Raw genomic sequence first — 24385 nt, 5'->3', positions numbered from 1 at the left:
AAAAAATAAAATAAAATAAAAAGTAAAGTAAAGTAAAAGAAAGTAAAATAAAATATAAAATAAAATAATTAGCGAGAAGAAGCCAAAAAGTTTAATTTATTTATTTTTCCATTTATGCCATTATTTATTGACTTATATCCTGCCTTTGGTTAGCTCGATGGCCTCTAACAAACCTGCAGCCTTTCTCTCTCTCTCCTTGCTAAAACAGGTGGCTTTTGTATAGAAATTCAAGAAACAGAGAAAAACATAATCCTACCGCACCTCAAAGAAAAACGTCCTGTAAAAGTACGTTTGCTCCCCAAAACTTCTCGCCCAGGAAGGAGCAGCGTTTCTCTCGGTGCTCATTCCCACCCTTGACAAAATTGGGCATTTTTATTTACAAAATATAGAACAACAGGGTTGGGAAGGGACCTCGGAGGTCATCTACTCCAACGCCCACCCACCCACCCAGGCAGGAGACCCTACCATTCCAGATAAGTGGCTGTCCAATGTTTTCCCTGAAAGCATTCAAGACATTCCGTCTCCCTCCTATCCACCCAACTTTATGGAGGAGATTTCTGAATTTTGATCCGCACCAACAGCTTTACGATGCCTGTGCGATTAATCCTACCACCACCCCGCAAACTGGGCTACTACGAAAGTATGTGAAAGTTTGCTGCCAAATGGAGGCACACAGGCTGGGTGCGATGCCAGCTTTAACTCAGCTTCGGAAAGCTTTTTAGTCAACTTGAAACTTACCATAAATGTACAAACAGGACGGTATAATAATTCCACATCTGCTTATCATAAGCTCTAAGGCACCCTTTGCATCCTTAAGGACTAGAAACGGGGTTTAAAAAAGAAACACACACACACACACACACACACAAAAAAACCCTATGCCTGAGAATTTGCTGACGTAGGTTGCAGCTTTTTTTGTGCTGGTTGGAAGGACCAAACAGAGAGAGAGGTCAAAATACATCCGGCTTCTAGCTCCCAAAATTGCCTGGTGTGGCGGGGAGGACTGACGGTTGCCCCTCCAAGGTTTGAAGGGGGACTTGATAACATAAAACAGAGCATGGATGTTCTCTATTGTCTAAAAAAGGGACTTAAAAAAGCACTATTTACTCTTCTGGGACTCGAAATGTGATCCTCCATTCCTGATTTAACACTCTTTCTTTATTTCCTCCCTTCCTTCCTCTCCTCCAGAACTTGCCTCCAGAGGTTGCGAATGCTCCAACACTGAAAGTTTTTAAAAAGATGTTGGACAACCATTTGTCTGAAGTGATGTAGGGTTTCTTGCCTAGGCAGGGGGTTGGACTAGAAGATCTCCAAGGTCCCTTCCAACTTTGTTATTCCCTCTGTTATTCTATTCTATTCTATTCTATTCTATTCTATTCTATTCTATTCTATTCTCGCTTTCTCTTCTCTCTCTCTCTCTCACCCCCCTCTCTCACTCTCTCTCTTTCTCTCTCTTATTTATTTATTTTTATTTATTATTTTTATCAATAACTCAAAGCAGCAAACATATCCAACCCATCTATTTCTATTTTCCCCACAACAACAACAACCCTGTGAAGTGGTTTGGGTTGAAAGAGAGTGAGTGGCCCGAAGTCACCCAGCTAGTTTCCATGCCTAAGACAGGACTAGAACTCTCCATCTCCCGGTGATTGGGCCAAAGTCACCCAGCTGGTTTCCATGCCTAAGATGAGACTAGAACTCACAATCTCCTGCTTTCTAGCTGGCACCTTAACCACTAAACCAAACCGGGGTCTTTCATACATAAATCTTAGACATGGTTTTAAGTACTTTCATATCCTGCGGAAGGAGTCGGTGCCTGATCTCTCTCTGCCTACAGGTAGTCCTTGACTTATAACCACAACTGAGACTGGAACTCCCATTGCTAAGCAAGGCGCTTGTTAAGTGAGTCACGCCTGATTTTAAGGCATTTTTGCTGTGCTCGTTAAGCGAATCACTGCAATGACTTACAACCGTTCAACTTACAGCCATTGCAGCATCCCCAGTGGTCACGTGATCAAAATTTTGACAACTTGGCAACTGACTCATATTTATGACTGTTGCAGTGTTTCAGGGTCATGTGAATGGGGAAGCCAGATTTGCTTAACAACCATGTTTCTAAGTGAACAACTGTCATGGAGAAAATTTAGCTCAGAGGTCTCCAAACTTGGCAACTTTAAGACTTGTGGACTTTAACTTCCAGAATTCTCCAGCCAGCTATGCTGGCTGGAGAATTCTGGGAGTTGAAGTCCACAAGTCTTGAAGTTGCCAAGTTTGGGGACCCCTGATTTAGCTTATCTGGACCCAAAGAACTGACCCAAAATTAATAACATATAATCAACCCACTGTTCTTGTTTTAATTCCATGCCTTCTCGGCAGTAAATATGTTTGCAGACTAAAGCAAATTCCGATATATTTTAGGAACAGCGCACAAACTGTGCATTGATTTGACAAACATCCTTCAAATTCTTAAAACTTTCTCCAAGTCATAGTCCAGGGTTGTTGTTTTTTTAGATTATGGTAACCGATCAAAGCAAAAATCAATAACCATCTGCAGATCACATCACAGAACATGAGACTTAAATTAAAAATCTATTTGGTTCGTGCAATCATGCAGTAATTGGTAAATGCAATTTTCTGCTCTGTTGGGAAGGCTGACTTATTGGTTATTATGCTTGCATTTTAATAGATTTTTTTTCTCTCTCTCACTACAATAAGTACCATTTTATTTTAAAATGAAGTCCCCGAAATTCAGTTGATTGATCTCTTAGGAGGCTAGTTGCTAAAAGTGTGAGTTTTGGGCACAATTCTAGGAGTTCTAAGAGGCATTTTGTAAAAAAAAAAAAATGAGAGAGAGAGAGAGAGAGAGAGAGAGAGATGGACACTTTATTGATTAGCTGAAAATTATCTTTTAACCTCTGGGGAAAAAAAACCTGGTACTTTTTGCTTTGTAGTGACTGGTGTGTGCATTAGGTTAATCAAAATATTCTTTTTCTCTTGGCTGAAAGGAAAAAAAAAACAAGGAATCACTTTTGAAATAAAAACATTCTTTCAGATCCTTGGAAAAGAGACGTAGTGAGATAAATTGTTATATGTGTGGTGTTTTGCACACATTTCTTTAAAAGGCAGGTTATAGGTAGCACAAACTCCAGCAGATGATACTCAGGTAATATATTTTTACATAGGTAGCAAACTTACGACCACAATTGAAACCAAAATTTATGTTGCTAAGTGAGTTTTGCCCCATTTTACGACTTTTCCTGCCACAGTTGTTAAGTGAATGAACCATTGCAGTTGTTAAGTTAGTTATACGGTTCTTAAGTGAATCTGGCTTCCCGATTGACTTTGCTTGTCAGAAGGTCTCAAAAGGGGGATTACATGACCCTTGGGGCACTGCCAAGGTCATAAAAACGTGTCAAGTGCCAAGCATGCAAATTATTGATCATGGGACTACAGGGATGCTGCAACAGATATCATGTGGCTGGTGAATGCTGGGAGTTGAAGTTCTATCTTAACGTTCCCAAAGGTTGGAAAACACTGGAGTCAAACCTACAGTATATTACTCCTATATTTTTATCATAAGGGTCAAACCCATATTATTAAGCCTAAGCATTTTTTTTTTCAATCACTCCTTGAGACTTTCAAGAAGAGATTGGACTGCCATTTGTTAGAAATGGTGTAGGGTCTCCTGTGTGGGCAGGTGGTAAGATGACCTACAAAGTCCCTTCCAACTCTGATAATCTGTTATCTGTTATCCTTTGTGGTAAGACAAGAATCTTGCATGTTTTGGAGAAAAAAAAATCTATATTATTTATGTTCAGGCATGCCCGTTTTGCAATTACTATTTTTAGACCGGAACATCTATTTATTGGACAAAATTCCCAACGGTGATATCCAAACTGTGATTGCAACCTAGTATGACAAACAAACTGTGATTGCAACCTAGTATGACAGAGTTGCGGGGCCGGTGCATTGTGCAACAAGGTCATAATAAGATTGGGTCTGGGTTAGGGACTTCTGTCCTCACTGTGAGTTGTGTTAGGGGTGTGTGTGCATGAGGGGAGGCTCAACCAATCTCATTGTACACATGTTGTACTCTGACAAATAAAAGTAATAATAATAAAACCGTTTTGCCATTGATTGGGGCTTAAGATGCAATATATTTAGGGGGCCTTTGGGCTTTCAACGGACACAACTCTCACGCATTATGCATAAGAGTGACTCTCAAAAAAATGAAATCCAGATTATTGGCATCACCCAAATATAAGCAAGCTCATGATCCTATCCGTTAAAGCAGGGTTTTAAAGTTGACTGAAACCGTTTTGTCTTTTTACCAACAAAAGCATTCTATTATATCCAGTTGCTGTTTTTCACTGTTTTAGTCGATACCTAAATTATAAGGCAATTATTACAACTATGTATGTAATCCTCGGCTTACGACCACCACCGAGCCCAAAATTTCTGTTGCCAAGTGAGACAGTTGTTAAATGGATTTTGCCACTTTTGACAACTTTTCCTGCCACTGTTGTTTAAATGAATCACCGCAGTTGTTAAATAAGTTACCATGGGAACACTACAAAGATTGTAAAAGTGTGGTCACAATTCACATTTTCAGTGCCATTGTAACTTTCAACAGTCACTAAAAGAACCATTGTAAGTCAAGGACTATGTCAACTAAGTAATACTCCTTGGGTCTTTTTAGTTGCCAGAACAAAGGAAGTGGGGAAAATTGTGCATTCCTTAAATGCTTCAGATAAATTGCTAGGCAGCCGAAGCTACTGGCCCGCAAAATTATTACTGGAGAGCATGATTTATGATTCTTGGCTATGAATGTGTCCCATTGGAGAATATACATCCAGGGGGGTGGGGGAAGACCAGGGTCAAGGGTGAACTGAATGATGTGTCTTAGTGTTGGCTGCACCCAGATAACGCCAACATGGTCACTCCTGATAAATCATATTTTTTTTTAATCTGAGAGATGCAGCTAGAGACTTATGATTTGAATGGGGGTGTTTTGTCAGAGCCCTGACAGACTATCTGTAGTATATTTTTTTCCCCTGCTCACCCACACAATATTGCAAAAAAAAAATCCCTCCCAAGCTAAATAATAAAAGAAACATTTCAATAGAGAACTTCCTAGGATGGATTACAAATACAGGTAGACCTCGATGTATGACCACAGCCGAGCCCAAAATTTATGTTACTAAGTGAGATTATTTTTTAAAGTGACTTTTGCCCCATTTTACAACTTTTCCTGCCACCGTTGTTAAGCGAATTCCTGCAGTTATTAGTAACATGGTTCTTAAGTGAATCTGGCCTCCCCATTGACTTTGCATGTCAGAAGGTCGCAAAAGGGGATTATGTGACCCCGGGACAATGCAACCGTCATAAATATGAGTCAGTTGTCAAGCACCTGAATTTTGATCACCTGACCACGGGGATGCGGCAACAGTCGTAAGTGTGAAAAACAGTCATAAGTTACTTTTTCCATTTGCAGCCCTGAAAAAGGGAGTTTATGGCCACTCCTTGACTGACAACTGTTATGGCGTCCACCTGGTCAGGCGATCAGAATTCAGGTGTTTTGGCAATTGGTTCATACTTATGACGGTTGCAGCGTCCTGGGGTCATGTGATCCCGCTTTGTGACCTTCTAACAAAACCTTTATTTGGGGGTTAATGGAAAAAGACTTGGGGGGGGACTGTGGAATTTCGATGTTATATATGTTGACAACAGCAAGATTACTTTACGCACAAAAATGGAAGAACATTTCGATCCCCACAATCAGAGGTGGTATTCAGCTGGTTTGGACCGGTTCTGACGTACGGTTTTGGAAATTTTGAGTAGTTCAGCAAACCGGCAAATACCACCTTTGGCTGGCCCCACCCACCCACCCCCACCGTTCTCTCTCCTATATTCCCTTGTTTTTACCTCAGCTGATTCACGCGGCAGAGTGGATTGCTGCGCCTCAGCTAAGCTAAAAAAACCCAGCTGTCAGCTTTGGAAGCCATATTAGCACCAGACGTTTCCACACTGCCATTTTGGATCCGGGAAAATGGGAGGGAGGAATGTCTTGGAGTGCATGTGGTTAGACATAATAGCACTCTTCTTCTAAGTCAAGGTCATGTTATTTCTGCACCTGGGTGAGGGGATGTCTCAAGTTGGGGCAGATGGTGATTGGAGCACATGATGCCATGAGGGATGCAGGGTGTGGATTTGTAGTTTTTTACTTATTTCAAGGAAACCCGGAACTTTCAGATTCAGGATTTCCCAGATGTGACAGTTTACCACTCTAATAAAAAGGACTTTGGAGAGGATGTCTGTCTCGGAGTTATTTGTTGGAGTGGAGGTTTTCTGGAATGCTGACAACAGCTCAGCTCACTAGCTTTGACACAGAGGGTGGTGTATGAGGCCTGTGTGCATGCTCTCAGAAACGGTAGAAAAAAATTTGGAAACCCACCACTGCCCACAATGGACGAATGGCTGCAAAAGAGGATGAAATTAGAAGAGATGGCTAAATTGGCTGCTTGGATTAAAGAAACAAGCACAATTACTTTCGTTTCGACTTGAAAACCACTTCTGGACTCTGCGCTTGAGGTGGGGAAAAAAATGAAGCTTTGATTTTGAGTTTTACCGATGAGATAGGTTTGTTGTTATAGAAATGGCTAATTAATACTATTATGTTAAAGTAAAAGGTTGTGGTTACTGTTTTATTATACAGGTAGTCCTTGGCTTACTACAACAACGTGCTACGATTCACTTAGTGACTGTTCTGAAAAAAAAAATTTATGATCATTGTTCCTAGTTATGACCTTTGCCGTATCCCCATGATCATGGCATCAAAATGCAGACTGTTGGCAACTGGCATGTACTTATGTCAGGTGTGGTGTCCTTGGGTTACGTGATTCCCTTTTGCGATTGTCTGATAAACAAAACCAATGGGGAAGCCAGATTCACTTAACAACCATGTGACTAATTTAATGTCTGCAGTAATTCATTTAACAAATGTGGCAGGAAAAGAGGACAAAATTCCCTTTTAACAAATTTCTCACTTAGCAACATAAATTCCGGGCTCCGTTGTGGTCCTAAGTCGAGGACTAACTGTCTTGCTCCAGCGAGAAGTGGAAGTCAATGTATTTTCTTTCCTTTCTCCTTTCTTTTCTACATTTCTCCTTTCCCCTTTTCCCTCCCTTATTTTTCCTACCATTTGCTTTCGTATTTTTGTATTTCTATATTATCAACTGATATAGCATGTATTTGGAACAGTTGCAGCGTCCCATGGTCGCGTAACTGTTCCAGCCGGCTTTCAACAACAAAGTCAACAGGGGAAGCTGGATTCGCTTAATGACCATGTGATTCACTTAACAATGGCAGTGATTAATTGCAAAATTGGGGCCGACCCACTTAACAAACAGGAATTATCCTGAGATCAGATGGGTGGGTAATATATTTAATAAATAAATATAAAGATAACTAATATAAATAACAATCACCTTGTTTAGCGATGGAAATTCTGGTTCCAATTGTGGTTGTAAGTTGAAGACTACCCCTATTCTACATCCCAACGTATTTGGGCAATCAAGAACAAGTTTTCATTGCTTACTGTGCAAACCCTTATCTGCCTTGACACATTGTGCTTAGCCAGGCTTAATTTTATCCAAAATTTACTTCGTTAGCCCCATTTTCTGGACGCAGAGGGTGCCATAAGCAAACTGCAGAGAGTAGGTTTGTATAATGACCTAGAGGCCATCTCTGAACAGATCTGTTTTTTGAAGACCAACTGCTATTTAGGTAAAAAAAAGGAAAGTTCTTGTTATAAAAATCGGACCAGCAGACTACAATTGCAAACCAAAAAAAAATGGCAAAGTTTGTAAGCGTGCAAAAGAAATAGGTAACAACAACAACAAAAAAAAAAACCCACCACAAATCCAGCCCAGATAATATCCTAAGCTTGTTCTTCTTAACAATGTTCTCAGTCAACAGTTGACTTTGTCAAGTCAAGTCAACCCAACTGGGAAACTTAAGAGAAGAATCTTAGAGGTCCTTCAGTTAGAAAAATTAGCCATGAGTAACGGAGCCATTAGCTTCTATCAAAAGGGACGCTGTCCGTGACTCCTGACGTTTTCCTGCAAGGCTCAGAGACACATTTGGTGTCTTAGAGGCTAGCAGAACTGGCCAATAGATGATATGAATCCAAGGGCATGAGATTGTTGACAATGTTATGAGATCTCTACCTAGGGCAGTAATGGTGAATCTTTTGGGCGCATGCATGTGCCTGTGCTGGAAAACCCAAAGATCAGCTGGCTGTTGCATGCATGCCTGGTTTTTTTGGTCATCTTTTGGGGTGTTTGCAGGCTGTTTTGGGGGCGTTGAAAATGGCCCTGAAAACAGCCCGAAATACGGCCTGAAAATACCCTGGAAAACACCCTGAAAATGGCTCAAAAAACAGCCTGAAAATGGCTGGGAAAAAGGGCCTCAAAATGGCCTGAAAAACTGCCTTAAAACAGACCGGGAAAACACCTGAAAACGGCTTGAAAACAGCCCAAAAAAGGCCTGAAAACAGCCCAGGCAAAAGGTTTGAAAGACAGCTTGAAAATGGTAGAGAAATGGGCCCCCAAAGGCCCCTAAAATAACCTGAAAAACTACCTGAAAATGGCCCAGGAAAATGCCTGAAAACGGCCTGAAAATGCCCCCCCAAAAGACCTGAAAACGGTCAGGGCAAAAGGTTTAAAAAAACAGTCTGAAAATGGCCTGAAAAAAGGTCCAAAAAAATGGCCTGAGAAAAGCTCGGCCGAAAAGTTCAAAAAACAGCTTGAAAACGGCCTGAAAAATGGCCTTTTGGGGGGACTGATTTTCGGGCCACTTTCTGGTGCTCTGGCACCCGTGAAGACCAGCTGGCCAGAGCAGCTGGCAACGGCGCACATGCCTACTGAGCGGGCTGTGCCTGCCATCTCTGGCACGTGTGCCATAGGTTCGCCATCACGGGCCCAGGGATTCTGGGAGTTGAAGTCCACGGGGTTTAAAAGTGAGAAATTTGAGCATCACTGGGCTACAATATGAAATATACCATATAAAAACCTCTGGATCCAATGACTAAACATCCCACTAAAAAACAGAGATCTGAAAAAAAAATATTAAGCCTGGTTTCACCTAGTCTATAGGTGTACTTTTGATTTTTCTTGCCTAAAGTGTAACCTTTCTCTATGTTGAATTTCATTTTGTTCGTTTTGATCAACCAAAGTAAAATGAAACAGACCCGATTAGAGCTCGGCGAAAAGTGCAAATTTACATCTCTGATCTGGGTAATGAAATTAACCACCACACAAAACATTTGGGCTGGGTTTGTTGTCAATACAAACTTATAAATCATCATATCATTATTAAAAAAAAAAAAAAAAGGTTTGACTACACTTTTATTCGATCATGCCTTTGTGAGATAACTATATTTTAAATGATTTATTCTAAAACAAATCATATAGTCGTGCCAGTTCTATCCTAAAATAAAAAGAAAAAAAGAAAAAGGAAACCATTATATAAGTATAATATCCAATACCAAGCATGAGAAAAGAAAAATAAATTCAATATTATTCCTTATTATCTAGCATTTCAAATATTCTATTTTTGTATTTCATCATTCAGCCATTGATAGAATTAACACAACCCCTAGCAAGCAGGGAGGGTTAGAAACTTGGCCGTTACATTCACACATTCACTGCAACCGTTATACGGTAATTCCACACCAGTTGCCAAGCATCTGAATTTTGATCAAGTGATCGTGGGGATGCTGCAATGATGGTAAGTGTAAAAAACTGTCAGAAGTCATTTTTCTTCAGTGCCACTGCAACTTCATACAATCGCTAAACAAATGGTTGTAAAAATATGGGGAGCGATTGCTGGAATTGGGTATGTCTAGTTTAATGAAAAGAAGGACCAGGAGTGACATGATTAGCAGCCTCCCAATATCTCAGGGGCTGCCCCAAAGAAGAGGGAGTCAAGCTATTCTCCAAAGCACCAGAGGACAAGAAGCGATGGGTGGAAACTCATCAAGAGGAGAAGCCATCTGGAACGAAGGAAGAATTTAATGCAGTGAGAACGATTGTTCAGTGGGACAACTTGACTCCAGGAGTTGTGGGAGCTCCAACAACTGGAAGTTTTTAAGAAGAGATTGGACAACCACTTGTTTGAAATGGAACAGGGTTTCCTGCCTGAGCAGGGGGTTGGTCTAGAAGACCTCCAAGGGTCCTTTCAGACCTATGCATCTATGCTGTACGTTCATATAGGTTGGAAATTGAAGTCCACCAAACTTAAAGCTGACACATTATCAAAAGCATGGTAAATTTAGCCCATCCTGAGCAGAAGTGGGGAATAGAATAGAATAACAGAGTTGGAAGGGACCTTGGAGGTCTTCTAGTCCAACCCCCTGCTTGGGCAGGAGACCCTACACCATTTCAGACAAATGGTTATCCTCTTCTTAAAAACTTCCAGTGTTGGAGCACTCACAACTTCTGGAGGCAAGTTGTTCCACTGATTAATTGTTCTCACTGTCAGAAAATTTCTCTTTAGTTCTAAGTTGCTTCTCTCCTTGATTAGTTTCCCTCCGTTGCTTCTTGTTCTGCCTTCAGGTGCTTTGGAGAATAGCTTGACTCCCTCTTCTTTGGGGCAGCCCCTGAGATACTGGAACAATGCTATCGTGTCACCACTAGTCCTTCTTTCATTAAACTAGACATACCCAATTTCAGTAACCATTCTTTTTATGTTTCGATCTCCTAATCCTCTTAGTTGCTCTTCTCTGCACTCTTTCCAGAGTCTCAACATCTTTTTTTACATCGTGGCGACCAAAACTGGAACCATTATTCAAAGTATGGCCTTCCCAAGGCCTTATAAAGCGGTATTAACACTTCACTTGATCTTGATTCTATCCCTCGGTTAATGCAGCCTAGAACTGCGTTGGCTTTTTTGGCAGCTGCTGCACACGCCTGGCTCCTATTCAAGTGATGGTCCACCAGGACACCCTCTCACCAAGAGAGACCAACCCTTTGCCCTCCCCTCCTCTTCGCCCCCTTACCTGAGAAGCCAACATGTGCTGGGACAGATGGAAAGGGAACGGGGTCGTGGTGCCCGCCGTCCCTTGAGGAGCTGAGAGTCCCCCGCTTTTCCAAGCTACCGCCGCCTGCCACCGAAGCCAGCAAGTGTCCCATGCCCATCGCCGAAAAGGCTCCGGGCGCCATGGCGAACTGGGTCGGGTGGAGAAAGAAGGGTTGCCCGGCGCCCAGAGGGTTGAAGAACTGCTGGCCGTGGAGACCCGAGAGAGCCAAACTCTGTAGGTGACTGGGGTTCAGGTGCGGTGGGCTGTCGGTCTGCACCATCAGCGGGGGGAATGCTTCCTTGCTGCTGCACCCCACCGGGGCGCAATCCCCGGGCAATTCCTTTTTGGATCCTTCTTGGGTTGACTGCAGGAGAGGCTCCTTCCTTCTGCCCTCCAGCTTCTCCTTCTCCAAGCCCAGAGGTGTGAAGGGGGCCGTCTCACCACCGGCTTCCTTGGAGACCTCGCCGGCTTTGCTTCGTTCTTTATTCCGCTCTTCTGCCTGCAAACTGGGGCTGTGGTTGTGGGGTGGGCTGGCCGGACCCAGATCAGGGCTGGATCTCTTCACCCCCGACCCTTTCTCCAGCTCTTGGTCACTTCCTTTGTCTTCTGCAAGGAGAAAGAAGCCACTTTAGCCCAACTGGCTTAGCCGCGAGAAGGAGGAACCAGCGTTCTCCAAGAACTGAGGAATCACAAGCAGGGGTGAGATTCAGCCGGTTCGGGCTGGTTTGCATGAACCGGATGTTAAATTTATATGTGGTTCGTGGAACTGGTGGTTAAACTGACCGGCTGGCCCCACCCACCCCTCCCAGCCCCTCCCAGGAGTCTCCACACGGCTTGTTTTGGTGCATGGCCTACATGGAGGCTTGAGAAGGGCAAAAAATGGCTCTGCCGGAAGTTCCGGAAGTCCAGAAACGGGCCTGTTTCTGACTTCCAGAGGGCCTCCAGATTCCGGGGGAGGCCATTTTCACCCTCCCAGAGGCCCAAGAGAAGCCTCTGGATTCTGGGAAAGGCAAAAAACAGAAGGTCCAGTAGGCCACATCCAACATGGCTGTGCCCACCCAGCAATCGGGTAGAGAACCAGTTATTGGGATTTTTGAATCCTAGCCCTGACCCCGAGCCCCATAATCCTTGGGAGGGGTGCTTTGGGAGGGGTTTTTTAGGTGTTTTGGATTCTGCAAAGGATGGTCTTTTTCAAGCAGTATTTCTGAGAGGTCGTTGGTGCTCTCTGAGCTTGGTTGTTTTCTTGCAGATGTTTCATTACCCTACTAGGTAACATCATCAGTGCTCCAAGAGAGTGAGGTTCCCTCTCCCTTTATATACTAGTGATTTGTTCTGTCTGCTTTGGTGGGAGTAGTTCTTCAATTTGGCTGTTGTTTATTGTTTGAAATAGTAAATCCCACACCCTTCTAGCATTGGTGATGTAACCTAGTTTGGTAATGAATCGTCTGCAAGAAAAGGACCAAGCTCAGAGAGCACCAAGGACACCACAGTTCAACCCTTAGTGATCACTATTCTCCTTTATTGGTTAACCTGCACTCTCTAGGATCAAGGAAACTGGAACTTAGCCAGTAGCAGCATCAGACTAACCTGGTTTGGAGGAGGAAGTCAAGCAGGCTTAGAGCTGGTTAGCAGTAGTGCTAGCACTAAGACTTATATACCGCTTCATGGTGCTTTTATAGCACTCTCTAAGCGGTTTATCTTTTAGATTCCACCCCCCCTCAACAATTCAGCCTCTGGCCCCCAACAATCTGGGTCCTCAGTTTACCAGCCTCGGAAGGATGGAAGGCTGAGTCCACCTTGAGCCAGTCAGCAGAAGTAGACTGCATTCTAACCACTGCATCACCATGGCTTTTAACTGCGCCACAACGGTTAGGAGTTGGGAGGGAGACCAAAAGGAAACCTCGAGGTTGTAGGCTACAAGTAGATAACCATGCTGTAAACGCTTTGCATGAATGAATGAATGAATGAATGAATGAATGAATGAATGAATGAATGAATGAATAAATGAATGAATGAATGAATTGAAGGAAGGAAGGAAGGAAGGAAGGATGGATGGAAGATGGAAGAGGGAGGGAGGGAGGGAGGGAGGGAGGGAGGGATGAAGGAAGGAAGGAAGGAAGGAAGGAAAGGAAGGAAAGGAAGAAAGAAAGAAAGAAAGACAGACAGAAAGAAAGAAAGAAAGAAAGAAAGAAAGAAAGAAAGAAAGAAAGAAGAGAAGGAGGGAGAAGGAGGGAGGAAGGAAGGAAGGAAGGAAAGAAATCACATTAATGTTTACAATAAAATACCACTTATAACTAAAGATGAGATCTTTTTTAAAAGATCCCGTTTAATAAAATTGAGCAAGCCCCAGTCAGATCTGCTTTGCCTGGCATTAGCTCTGCCAAGGACTGGTGACTCAGGAGAAAAGGGATTTTTTTAATTTTGTTTTTAATAGCTTCCTTCTTACTGGAGAACATCAGATAGCTTGCAGTAAAACACTCGGTATTCACCTCGTTGACAAAATAAATGGGGAGTTTTCGAGATTTACAGCTTCTTGCTACTAAAATATGACTTCATATGATCAATCAATCGTAAAACCTCCAACCCTACCACCCTTTTTTTATTTTTTAGGAGGAAATGCCAAATTTCGATGCCTCTCCTTTTGCTTACAATATGGGACTTCTGGCAGGGTCTCCACCGTGGTCACTTTAAGACTTGGGGACTTCAACTCCCAGAATTCCTCAGCCAGCTGGCTGGTTGAGGAATTCTGGGAGTTGAAGTCCCAAGTCTTAAAGTGCCACGTGGAGACCCTGTATCTATGGAACCTGTGCAATGTGTGTGCCATGTTCTGAACTCAAACAGAAATTCGATCTTGAATTCGCAGCATTTCAACATTTATTTCTGTGCAAACTACAGGTAGTCCTCGACTTACAACGGTTCATTTACCGATCAAAAAACTTACAATGGCACTGAAAAAAAGTGACTTAGGATCATTTTCCAGAGTTACGACTTCTGCAGAAATCCCCAGGATCGTGCCATCAAAATTCGGATGCTTGGAGACTGCTTCATACTTATGACGGTTGCAGAGCCCTGGAAGGGGGGTGGTCATGGGATCTCGTTTTGTGACCTTCTGACAAGCAAAGTCAAAGGGGAAGTCAGATTCACGAACGACCGGGTTTGCTAACTTATCAACCGCAGTGATTCCCTTAACAACGGTAGCAAAGAAAAGTCGTAAAAGTGGGGCAAAACTCACTGCACAAATGTCTCACTTAACGACAGAAATTTGGGGCCCAATTGCGGTCGTAAGTCGAGGACTACCTGTATCAACTAAAGCTCCATCCATTTAAACCTGCAGCCAAACTTAAAAGTCTCGTGTTGGAAACAATGGTTGGAAGCTAATCAAGGAGAGAAGCAACCTGGAACTAAGGAGAAACTTCCTTACAGGGTGGACAATTAGCCAGTGGAACAGCTGGCCACCAGAGGTTGTGGGTGCTCCATCACTGGAGGTTTTTCAAGAAGAGACTAGACAAGTCACTTGTCTGAAATGGTATAGGGTCTCCTGCTTGAGCACAGGGCTGGACTAGAAGACCTCCAAGGTCCCTTCCAGCTCTATTCCATATTCCATTCTATTCTATTCATATCCCATATCCCATATTCTATACTCTATTCTATTTCTATTCCATATTCCATATTCTATTCTATTCTATTCTGTTCTCAATAAAAATTCTATTCTATTCCATACTCCTATTCTATTCTATTCTATTCTATCTATTCTATTCTATTCCATTCCATTCCATTCCATTCCATTCCATTCTATTCCTATTCCATATTCTATTCTATTTCTATTCTATATTTCCATTCCATTCTATTCCTATTCCATATTCTATTCTATTCTATTTCTATTCTATATTCCATATTCCATGTTCTATTCTATTCTCAATAAAAATTCTATTCTATTCCATACTCCTATTCTATTCTATTCAATTCTATTCTATTCTATTCTATTCTATTCTATTCTATTCTAATTTCATTCTATTCCTATTCCTATTCCTATTCTATTTCTATTCTGTATTCCATATTCCATTTTATTCTATTCATATTCCACATTCCACATTCTATTCCATATTCCATATTCCATATTCCATATTCCATATTCCATATTCTATTCTATTCTATTCTATTCTATTCTATTCTATTCTATTCTATTCTATTCCATAGTCCATATTCTATTTCTATTTATTTCTATTTCATATTCCATATTCCATATTCCTCATTCCTCATTCTACATTCCATATTCCATATTTCATATAGCATATTCTATTCTATATTGTGTAGGTTTACTCAAAAGTAAAATAATAGTTTAAAGCTGAAAGCCCGGATATTTCATTGGCTGCATTTGTTCTTTTATATTAAACCATCAATCCTGGTTAACCATCTCTCGTTGCTAAGACAAAACCAGACAAATTCCATTAGAACTGCATAAACTAGATTGCCAGGTTAAGCTATAATGCAGCTGTCTGACTTGGGTTCAATCACGTGGAAAGATTTTACTTGAGAGTAAACTGCTGCAAATTTTAATTCCAAGACACTTAAAATATAGGTAGTCCGCAACATATCACACTTAGTGACCATTCAAAGTTGCAACAGCACTGAAAAAAGTGTCTTATGGCCATTTTTTTCACACTTATGACTGTTGCAGCATCCCCATGGTCACATGACTTACATTTGGATACTTGACAACTGACTCACATTAATGACGATTGCAGTGTCCTGGGGTCATGTCAAGAAAAGTCGTAAAGTGGGGCAAATTTCAACCAATTCCTCACTTAGCAACATAAATGTTGGGCTCAATTGTAGATTACCCATATAGTGATTTTTTTGTGGGCTCTTATAACAGATACAAGATAATCAGAGTTGGAAGGGACCTTGTAGGTCATTTAGTCCACCCCCTGGCCAAGCTCCTACACCATTTCTGACAGAAGGGAATCCAATCTCTTCTTGAAAGCCTCCAGTGATGAAGCTCCCACAACTTCTGAGGGCAACTTCTGTTCCATTAGTTGATTGTTCTCACTGTCAGAAAGTTTCTCCTTATTTCTAGATTGAATCTCTCCTTGTTCAGTTTCCATCCATTATTCCTTGTCTGGCTTTCAGGGGCTTTGGAAAATAGCTTGACCCCTTCCTCCTCTCTGTGGCAGCCCCTCAAATATTGGAAGACCGCTGTCCAGTCTCCCCTGGTCCTTCTCTTCACTAGGTGTGCAAAGATGGCAACCTTGATTAATTTATTGTCAGTTTATTTGGTGTGGATTTTTTTAAAAAAACACAAGTTTATTCATTTTAAAATCAGAAAAGCTTCGGTTTGCACATTTTAATAATTCTGGGTATTTTCAGAAAGTTTTTAGGGTAAAAGTGACTAAAAATTCCACAGGAGAAAAAAAAGGGGGGTTTAATACAACCAGCAGGGGGCAATAGATAGCAAAATGCATTTATCAGTAGCAAGGAATTGGATTGAAAGGGAGCAGAGAGAGGATTAGAGACAATATTATTTTAAAAAATAATAATATTCACATTCTCCTCCATGGATAAACCTAATTTAAGCCTAGAAACATCTGTTTCTCACCCTTTTGGAACCTGCATCTCCAACTATGGTATAACATAGATAGTCCTCGACTTACAACGGTTCATTCACACTTATGACCGTTGCGGCATTCCCCTATGGTCACGTGATTTATGCTGAACAACTGACCCTATTTATGACAGTGGCAATGTCCCTGGGGGGGTCACGTGATACCCTTTTGCGACCTTCTGACAAGCAAAGTCCAATGGGGAAGCTGGATTCACTTAACGACCATGTGACTCATTTAACGTCTGCCACGATTCACTAAACAAACGTGGCGAGAAAAGTTCATAAAATGGGGGGGGGGCAAAATGCACTTCACCATCATTTCTTACTTAGCATCCTAAATTTTGGGCACAGTGGTGGTTATAGGTTTGAGGACCACCTGTACAAATTAACTGGGATAGAGAGGTGATTATAATTTGGGAAGGGATTAGGTCACACAGCAGTACAGAGTCTGTCATGCCCCTGGTGGAGACTGACTCTGAGGGAGAGGAGGAACAGCCGACAGGGAGCGGAAGTGGGGCTCCAGAGGTTGTGGAGGAGGCTGGGGAAGGGCAGAGGCCAGCTGGGCAGTCAGAGGAAGACCCAGGCCCATCCCCTCTCCATCCTAGGGCATGCAGGGATGAGGGGATAAGGGAGAGACATGAATGGCATGGTCTATGGGGGAGGAAAGGGCCTTGATCCCCTTCATGGGCTTCAGCTGTGAGAACTGGATAAGAGGATGGACCTGCATACTGGCGAACGCTGGAAACAAAGCAGGTAAATATCTCTAGCTTATAGTTCCTCTCTGAGTTTGGGGTCCTTCCCAGTGTGTGTTATCTGTGGACATCCTCCAGCCTTTTATCTTGCCTGGTTTGTGTTGCTTTTTTTCCTTCTTCGTGAAACTGTTTGTGTGGGAGTGTTTTTGTCTTCACTCAAAGATATTCAGAGCTCGGAAGCAAACTGAAGGAATAAAAGGGGCTTCGTCTGTTTTCTGTGACTGTGTTTATTTTGTATCCCACCCTGGGTCATCACATAGTCCTTGACTTACAACCTTTCATCTAGGGATGGTTGAAAGTTACGATGTCACTGGGAAAAATGACTTATGGCTGTTTTTCACATTTACGGCCGTGGCAGCATCCCCCACGATCACGTGATTAAAAATCCAGACGCTTGGCACACAGGCATATACTCCTGACCAACAAAATCAGCGGGGAAGCCAGATTCGCTTAAACAACGACGTATTATTCACATAACAATGGCAGCGATTCGCTTAACCATGGGGGCAAGAAAGTTGGTAAAATGGGACAAAGGTCTCTGAACCGCTGCCTCGCATAGCGACAGAAAACTTGGTCTCAATGGTAGTCATAAGTCGAGGATGACCTATAGATTTGTTATATTTTTCGTGGAAGAAATTCAAACCCTTTTAAAGGGAGGGAAAGGCTTGTATTGGGGTGTCCAGAGAGTTCAGGATTAGAACTGGGGGTGGCCTCCCACCCAGGGATGGTATTCAATTTTTTTTACTAGCAGTTCTTTAGGCGTGGCTTGGTGGGTGTGGCTTGGTGGGCGTGGCAGGGGAAGGATACTACAAAATCCCCATTCCCTCCCCGCCCCACTAACCTGCTTTCCAGCTCCGCTCTCCTGTGCAGGACAACCAAAGAAGACCCAGCCAATCAGCTGGGACTCAATGGGAGACAGAGAAGAGATGGGGGCGGGGCCAGTCTCAGGTGGGATTGGCTGGTTCTCCGAACTACTCCAAATTTCCATGACCGGTTCTCCAGAACTGGTCAGAACCGGCTGAATACCCACCTCTGCTCCCACCATTGGTGAAATGCTACTGGTTCGGCCCGGTTCGATGGAACCGGTAGCAAAAAATGCCTTAGCTTGTGTTTGCAAAGCTGAGCACATGTGTGTGCGAAATGCGTCATCGCCAAACCGATAGGGAAACTGGTAGAATCCCACCACTGCCTCCCACCATGGTTAGAGAAGGAATCGCCCCTCCCTCCACCCCTTGGGGATCCTGCAATCCCCCCTCCCTCAAAAAAAAGATCCTCACCTCTGCTGTTTCGATGGACCTGTAAAGGACTGGGAGTTGTCGCCAATGGAGAGTGAAGACATTCTCGCACAGGGGCAGGTTCGCAAGATGATGCATCGGATTCTCCGCCATCTCGGTCCTGCTTGCAGGGATTCTCATACATCCTCAGGGAAGGCAGAGTCAGCTGCTTCCTTTCAGTGGAGGGAAAAGGGGGGGGAAGGGGACAAGTTTTAATCTTCAGCGTCAGCATTTGAGAGGGTTCGAGTCGTCCCGCCCCCACTTCCTTCCTCCTCTTATCTCTAGAATTCGAGGTGCTCCATCACTGGAGGCTTTCAAGAAGAGATCGGACAGCCATTTATCTGGAATGGTAGCAGTAATGTCGCTCAATCTTGGCCACTGAAAGATGGGTGGACTTCAACTCCCAGAATCCCTCAGCCAGCTATGCTCGAGAAACAGGAAGCAATTATTGCTGGGGAATTCTGGGTGTTGAAGTCCACCCATCTTCAAGTGGCCAAGGTTGAGCCGTATTGGTGTAGTGCTTCCTGTTTGAGCAGGGGGGTTGGACTAGAAGACCTCCAAGGTCCCTTCCAGCCCTACTATCTATGTCAGGGGTCTCCAAATGTAGCAACTTTAAGATGTGTGGACTTCAACTCCCAGAATCCCTCAGCCAGCTATGATAGAGAAACAGGAAGTGATTAGGGCAGGGGAATTCTGGGATTTGAAGTCCACATGTCTTAAAGTCACCAAGTTTGGAGATCCCTGATCTATGTTGTACTCCTCAAGGTCCAAACAAAACCCAAAGGGCAGCACCTCAAAACTTCCCAACTGAAAAAAAAAATGGACATCACCTCACCAAAGCCGAGTCCCTTTTGAGGAAAATTGACTCCTGCTCAAAAAACAATGCTTACCAATGTGAGAGGGGCTTGATGCTGCTTTCCTGGTTGGTTAATCCTTCAGCCTAATCAGCATTCCCAGGGATCAACTGGTGGTCTCCCATCCAATTGCTAACCGGGCCTCCCCCTGCTTAGTTTCTTAGAGAGCCAAAATGGCCGCCACGGTGCCATTTGCAAATCAGTTCCTGACTGCTATGAAATCTGGAGCAAAAAAACCAAACCTCTTTCCTTCACAAGTTCGGCTCTCATTTCCCCATTGACAAAAATTTAGGATTGGTTAATATAATATTTGTTTGTAAGAGGCAGGGGGAGCTGTGGTTTAAGCCAAGGTAGCATCTTTAGCTAAGGCGGTGCTTTGAACGTTGAGTGAAACTTTGTGTACGGTTTAATAGAATATAGAACAACAGAGTTGGAAGGGACCTTGGAGGTCTTCTAGTCCAACCCCTTGCTCAAGTAGGAGACCCTATACTAGGGGTCCCCAACCTTGGCCACTTTAAGACTTGTGGACTTCAACTCCCATTATTCCTCAGCCAGCAAAGCAGTGTAAAGCTGGATGAGGAATTCTGGGAGTTGAAGTCCACAAGTCTTAAAGTGGCCAAGATTGGAGACCCCTGCCCTATACCCTTGCAGACAAATGGCTGTCCAATCTCTTCTTTAAAATCTCCAGGGTGGGAGCAGCCACAACTTCTGGAGACAAATCATTCCACTGATTAATTCTCACTGTCAGGAAATTTCTCCTTAATTCTTTTACAGTTAAATCTCTCTTGTCCTTTTTTGGCAGCAGCCAAACAAGCGAATTACAATCCTTGGTTGTATAAACAGAGGCACAGAATCAAAATCGTATGAGATATTAGTACCGCTTTATAAAGGCTTAGTAAGGCCACACCTGGAATACTGCATCCAGTTGTGGTCACCACATTACAAAAAAGGCATTGAGACTTTGGAAAAAGTACAGAGAAGAGTAACCAGGATGATTAGGGGACTGGAGACTAAAATCATGTGAAGAACAGTTGCAGGATTTCGGTTTGGCCGGACTAGAGAAAAGAAGGACTAGGGTGGACATGAAAGCAGTATTCCAGTATTTGAGGGGCTGACACAAAAAGGACAGGGTCAGCGTATTTTCCTATCCTATTCAGGTGCTTTGGAGAATAATTTGACCCCCTCTCTTCCGTGGCAGCCCCTCAAATCCTGGAAGACTGCTATAATAGCACCCCTAGTCTTGTCTTCTCTGTTCTCCTCCCCTTCTCCCCTCTTCCTTCCCCTCCATTCCCTTCTCTGCAATTTAATGTGTTGCGTATAAATCCAGCAACGGTGACTTGTAAGTCATGTTTATGGCAAGGTGCTATCAAAACCCAGGCAGCAGGAGGCTGTTTAACAAACCGTGATTAAACCAACCACAGTCCAACACCTCAGATGAACACAGTGTTTGATTACAAAGTTGGGTCAATTTCTCTTCGTTTTCAGCAAGCTGAAGACTTAATCCAGGTAGTAAGGCTTGCCCACAACTGTTTTGAGTAAACACGAATAAGGTTGCAGATAAGAATAACAAGATTACAATACAATTGTCTGAACGGCTTAACAGATCTTAATCCCAAAGAGAACTATATTTAGGACGGCAAGCTAAGATGAGGAGAAAGTACAGAAACAAAAAAAAAAAAAACAGCATTTGCCTGTAGAAATCCCACCTTGTTGTCATTAAGGGAAAAAAATATTCTCAGTTTACCTTTTCTCTCTCCGCCCATTCCCTGTGTCTCGAAATCCTTTTGCAAAGGGGTTGTTGTCGATCTTCAGTTGGGTGATCTGAGAAAAATTGAAACAATGTTCAGGAACAGTTGAAATTCTTCCAGCTGGCCAAATAAGTGAAGTCAAGGTCATAGCTACGGATTTGGGAAATATCTGGAGGACACCAAGCTGATAATCCCTAGTTCGGGTGTCAACAATTTCCCCCACCCCCTTATTTTCCTCCCCAAAGTTGAGGGCTGTTTGGAAACTGAAGCAGTATTTACTGTGTGAGCAAGGAGACAGCAAGGAGCCTGGGTGTGGCTTAGCTCAACTGTTCTGTACTAAAGCTGCTTGGTGCTGTAAAACTGAAACCGAAACTCCTATTCTTGTGTTTTGCATTTGGAAGCTATTTCTTTTCAGGTGGGGAGGGGGAGTAGAACTCCTTAGCATCAGAGCGTGTTAATAATAATAATATAGGAAATACTAATAGCTCTGATGGTCATTTCGAAAAATCCTTCCTTAGTGAGCCCCTAGAAGCCAAGAGGAATATAGGTGCCAAATTTCAAGTTTGTCGGCTTTACGGTTCTGGAGATTTTGTGACGATGCCTGAGTGGCTTTTATATAGATAGATTCTTTTAAAAACAGAAGGTTGCAGAAATAGAGACAACGGCTCGTTTGGGTAGAAGAAAGTGGAGATTGTGTGCTGGGCTAGAGTGGGAGGACTTGGGCTCGGAGGTTTGGGGGGGACAAAGGAGGGTCCAGGGCAGTCTCCCCCTTCCCATCTTCCGGTCCAGAGATCTACAAAACTCGAATTTATAGGAAGTCCCCACCTCCCACTTTTTTGCCCAGGCTGGCTGGGCTCCTCTGGTGGCCTCGTAAATTTGAAGGGCGAAGGCCGTAATCGATTAATGACCCTCCAACGTCAGGCCCACCGCGGAGAGAAAGCCCCCAGGCGAAAGTGAAAGGGCGGCAGAACGGGTGGGAGACCGGCAAAGAAAAAGGCCTCTCTTCTCGCCCTTTTTTTTCCTTTTTTATCCTTTTTCCTGCGAGCGTTTGCAAAAGAAATTTCCCCATGTCCAGCTTCCTTTTGCTGCCGGCTTCAAAAAGAAAAGAAAAAAACCTAATTCCTATCCGATTTCCAGCCGGGGGATGCAGGGACTTTTATATCTTGAATCCAGGCCTTAATTGAACTTTAAAAACAATCTGAAAGCTTCTCCCCCCGCCCCAATTTCCTTCCTTCCTTCCTTCCTTCCTTCCTTCCTTCCTTCCTTCCTTCCTTCCTTCCTTCCTTCTTTGTTTCCTTCCTTCCTTCTTTCCTTCCTTCTTTGTTTCCTTCCTCCTTCTTTCCTTCCTCCTTTCCTTCCTTCCTTCTTTCCTTCTTTCTTTCCTTCCTCCTTCCTTCCTTCCTCCCTTTCTTCCTTCTTTCTTTGTTTCCTTCCTTCCTTCTTTCTTTCCTTCTTTCTTTCCGTCCTCCTTCTTTCTTTCCTTCCTTCCTTCCTTCCTTCCTTCTCCTTCTTTCCTTCCTTCTTTCCTTCCTTCTTTCATTTTTCCTTCCTTCCTTCTTTCCTTCTTTCTTTCCTTCCTTCTTTCTTTCCTTCCTTCCTTCCTTCCTTCCCTTTCTTTCTTTCTTTCTTTGTTTTTCTTCCTTCCTTCCTTCCTTCCTTCCTTCCTTCCTTCCTTCCTTCCTTCCTTCCTTCCTTCCTTCCTTCCTTCCTTCCTTCCCTTCTAATGTAATCTTTGAGAAACTCTTTTATGCTTTCACATAATTTTTCAATGTTCAGTTTTACTCATTGGGGATGGGAGCGGGGAGATAATAGAATAAAGAGAGGACTGTAGGATCCACCAGTTACCTTCACAGAAATGTAATCCAGGTGACTAGAACTATTATAGCAACAAAGAGGATTAGGGGACTGGAGGCCAAAACATATGAAGAACTGTTGCAGGAAGTGGGTATGTCTAGTTTAATGAAAAGAAGGACTAGGAGAGACATGATAGCAGTCTTCCAATATTTGAGGGCCTACCACAAAGAAGAGGGGGTCAAACTATTCTCCAAAGTACCTGAAGGCAGTACAAGAACCAATGGGTGGAAGGAAACTAATCAAGGAGAGAAGCAACTTAGAACTAAGGAGAAATTTCCTGACAGAACAATTAATCAGTGGAACGACTTGCCACCAGAAATTGTGGGGGTTCCAACATTTGAGGTTTTTAAGAAGAGATTGGACAACCATTTGTCTGAAGTGGTGTAGGGTTTCCTGCCTAGGCAGGGGGTTGGACTAGAAGACCTCCAAGGTCCCTTCCAACTCTGTTATTCTATTCTATTGCCCGCATTCACATGAATCAGGCCACTTCCCAAAACAATGGCTGGTTTTTCCAGACATTCTGAACCACCAAACTACTCACTCAGCCCCATTGAAGCCTAGTTTAAATGTGTGAAACCAGGACATGTGGTTAGATGATGGGTCAGTGCAGGCTACAGCTTTAACTTAGCTTAATTCTGCAAACTTAGCCAACCCTGGACAAGTGGCGCTTGGAAGCACTAACCAGGTTTCCCTGAATTTTGGGGGACAGGAAAGGGTCAGGGAAATAGAGAGTTGGGGACTGAATTTCCCCCCTAATCAGGTTATGCTGCTGATTGAATAAATCGGTTTGCATGCATTTCCCGAACGCATGAATAAAATGTCTGTATTTTTTTATTGATTTGTTAAATTTGCCTGCTGTCCATCTCATCACAAGGCAACTCCGGGTGGCTTACAAACACCAACATGAAACCATCAATCCATGTATGGCTATAGAAAGTCACACTAAACTGTACGAGAAAATAAAAGCTTTACTTTGGAAAAAAATGCGATTTGTTAAAAATTCAAGTCGCTAAACAAGTCCAGAATTATCTCTCCAGGGTCTCAACCTGACCCAGGTTGTGGGAATCCAATGCTAGGTTTCCAACGGGTTGGGCATCCAAACCTTCTTGAAATACACGCAAAAAAAACCAACACGCATTTAAACCCAGCACTTTTTTAAAAAAAAAATCTCGCAGCAAAAACTTCTGTTATAAAATTGGAAAAGGCTCTTTTGATTTGCAG

General features: G+C 43.0%; 1 protein-coding gene across 1 annotated transcript in view; it reads right to left on the bottom strand.

Annotated features, from left to right (window-relative positions):
• The window catches only part of TBX2 (T-box transcription factor 2), a 47650-nt gene that overhangs the window by 6594 nt on the left and 16671 nt on the right, over positions 1-24385 (bottom strand). The window contains 4 exon segments of the mRNA XM_087924884.1: positions 11060-11146; positions 11148-11686; positions 18712-18881; positions 21307-21383. Coding sequence (XP_087781010.1) covers positions 11060-11146; positions 11148-11686; positions 18712-18881; positions 21307-21383 — 873 coding nt within the window.

This window comes from Pseudonaja textilis, chromosome 1 (genome assembly GCF_049901715.1).
Source record: "Pseudonaja textilis isolate UNSWEBS1 chromosome 1, rPseTex1.2, whole genome shotgun sequence".
Classification (NCBI taxonomy): domain Eukaryota; kingdom Metazoa; phylum Chordata; class Lepidosauria; order Squamata; family Elapidae; genus Pseudonaja; species Pseudonaja textilis.
This window is presented reverse-complemented; position numbering and strand designations above follow the sequence as displayed.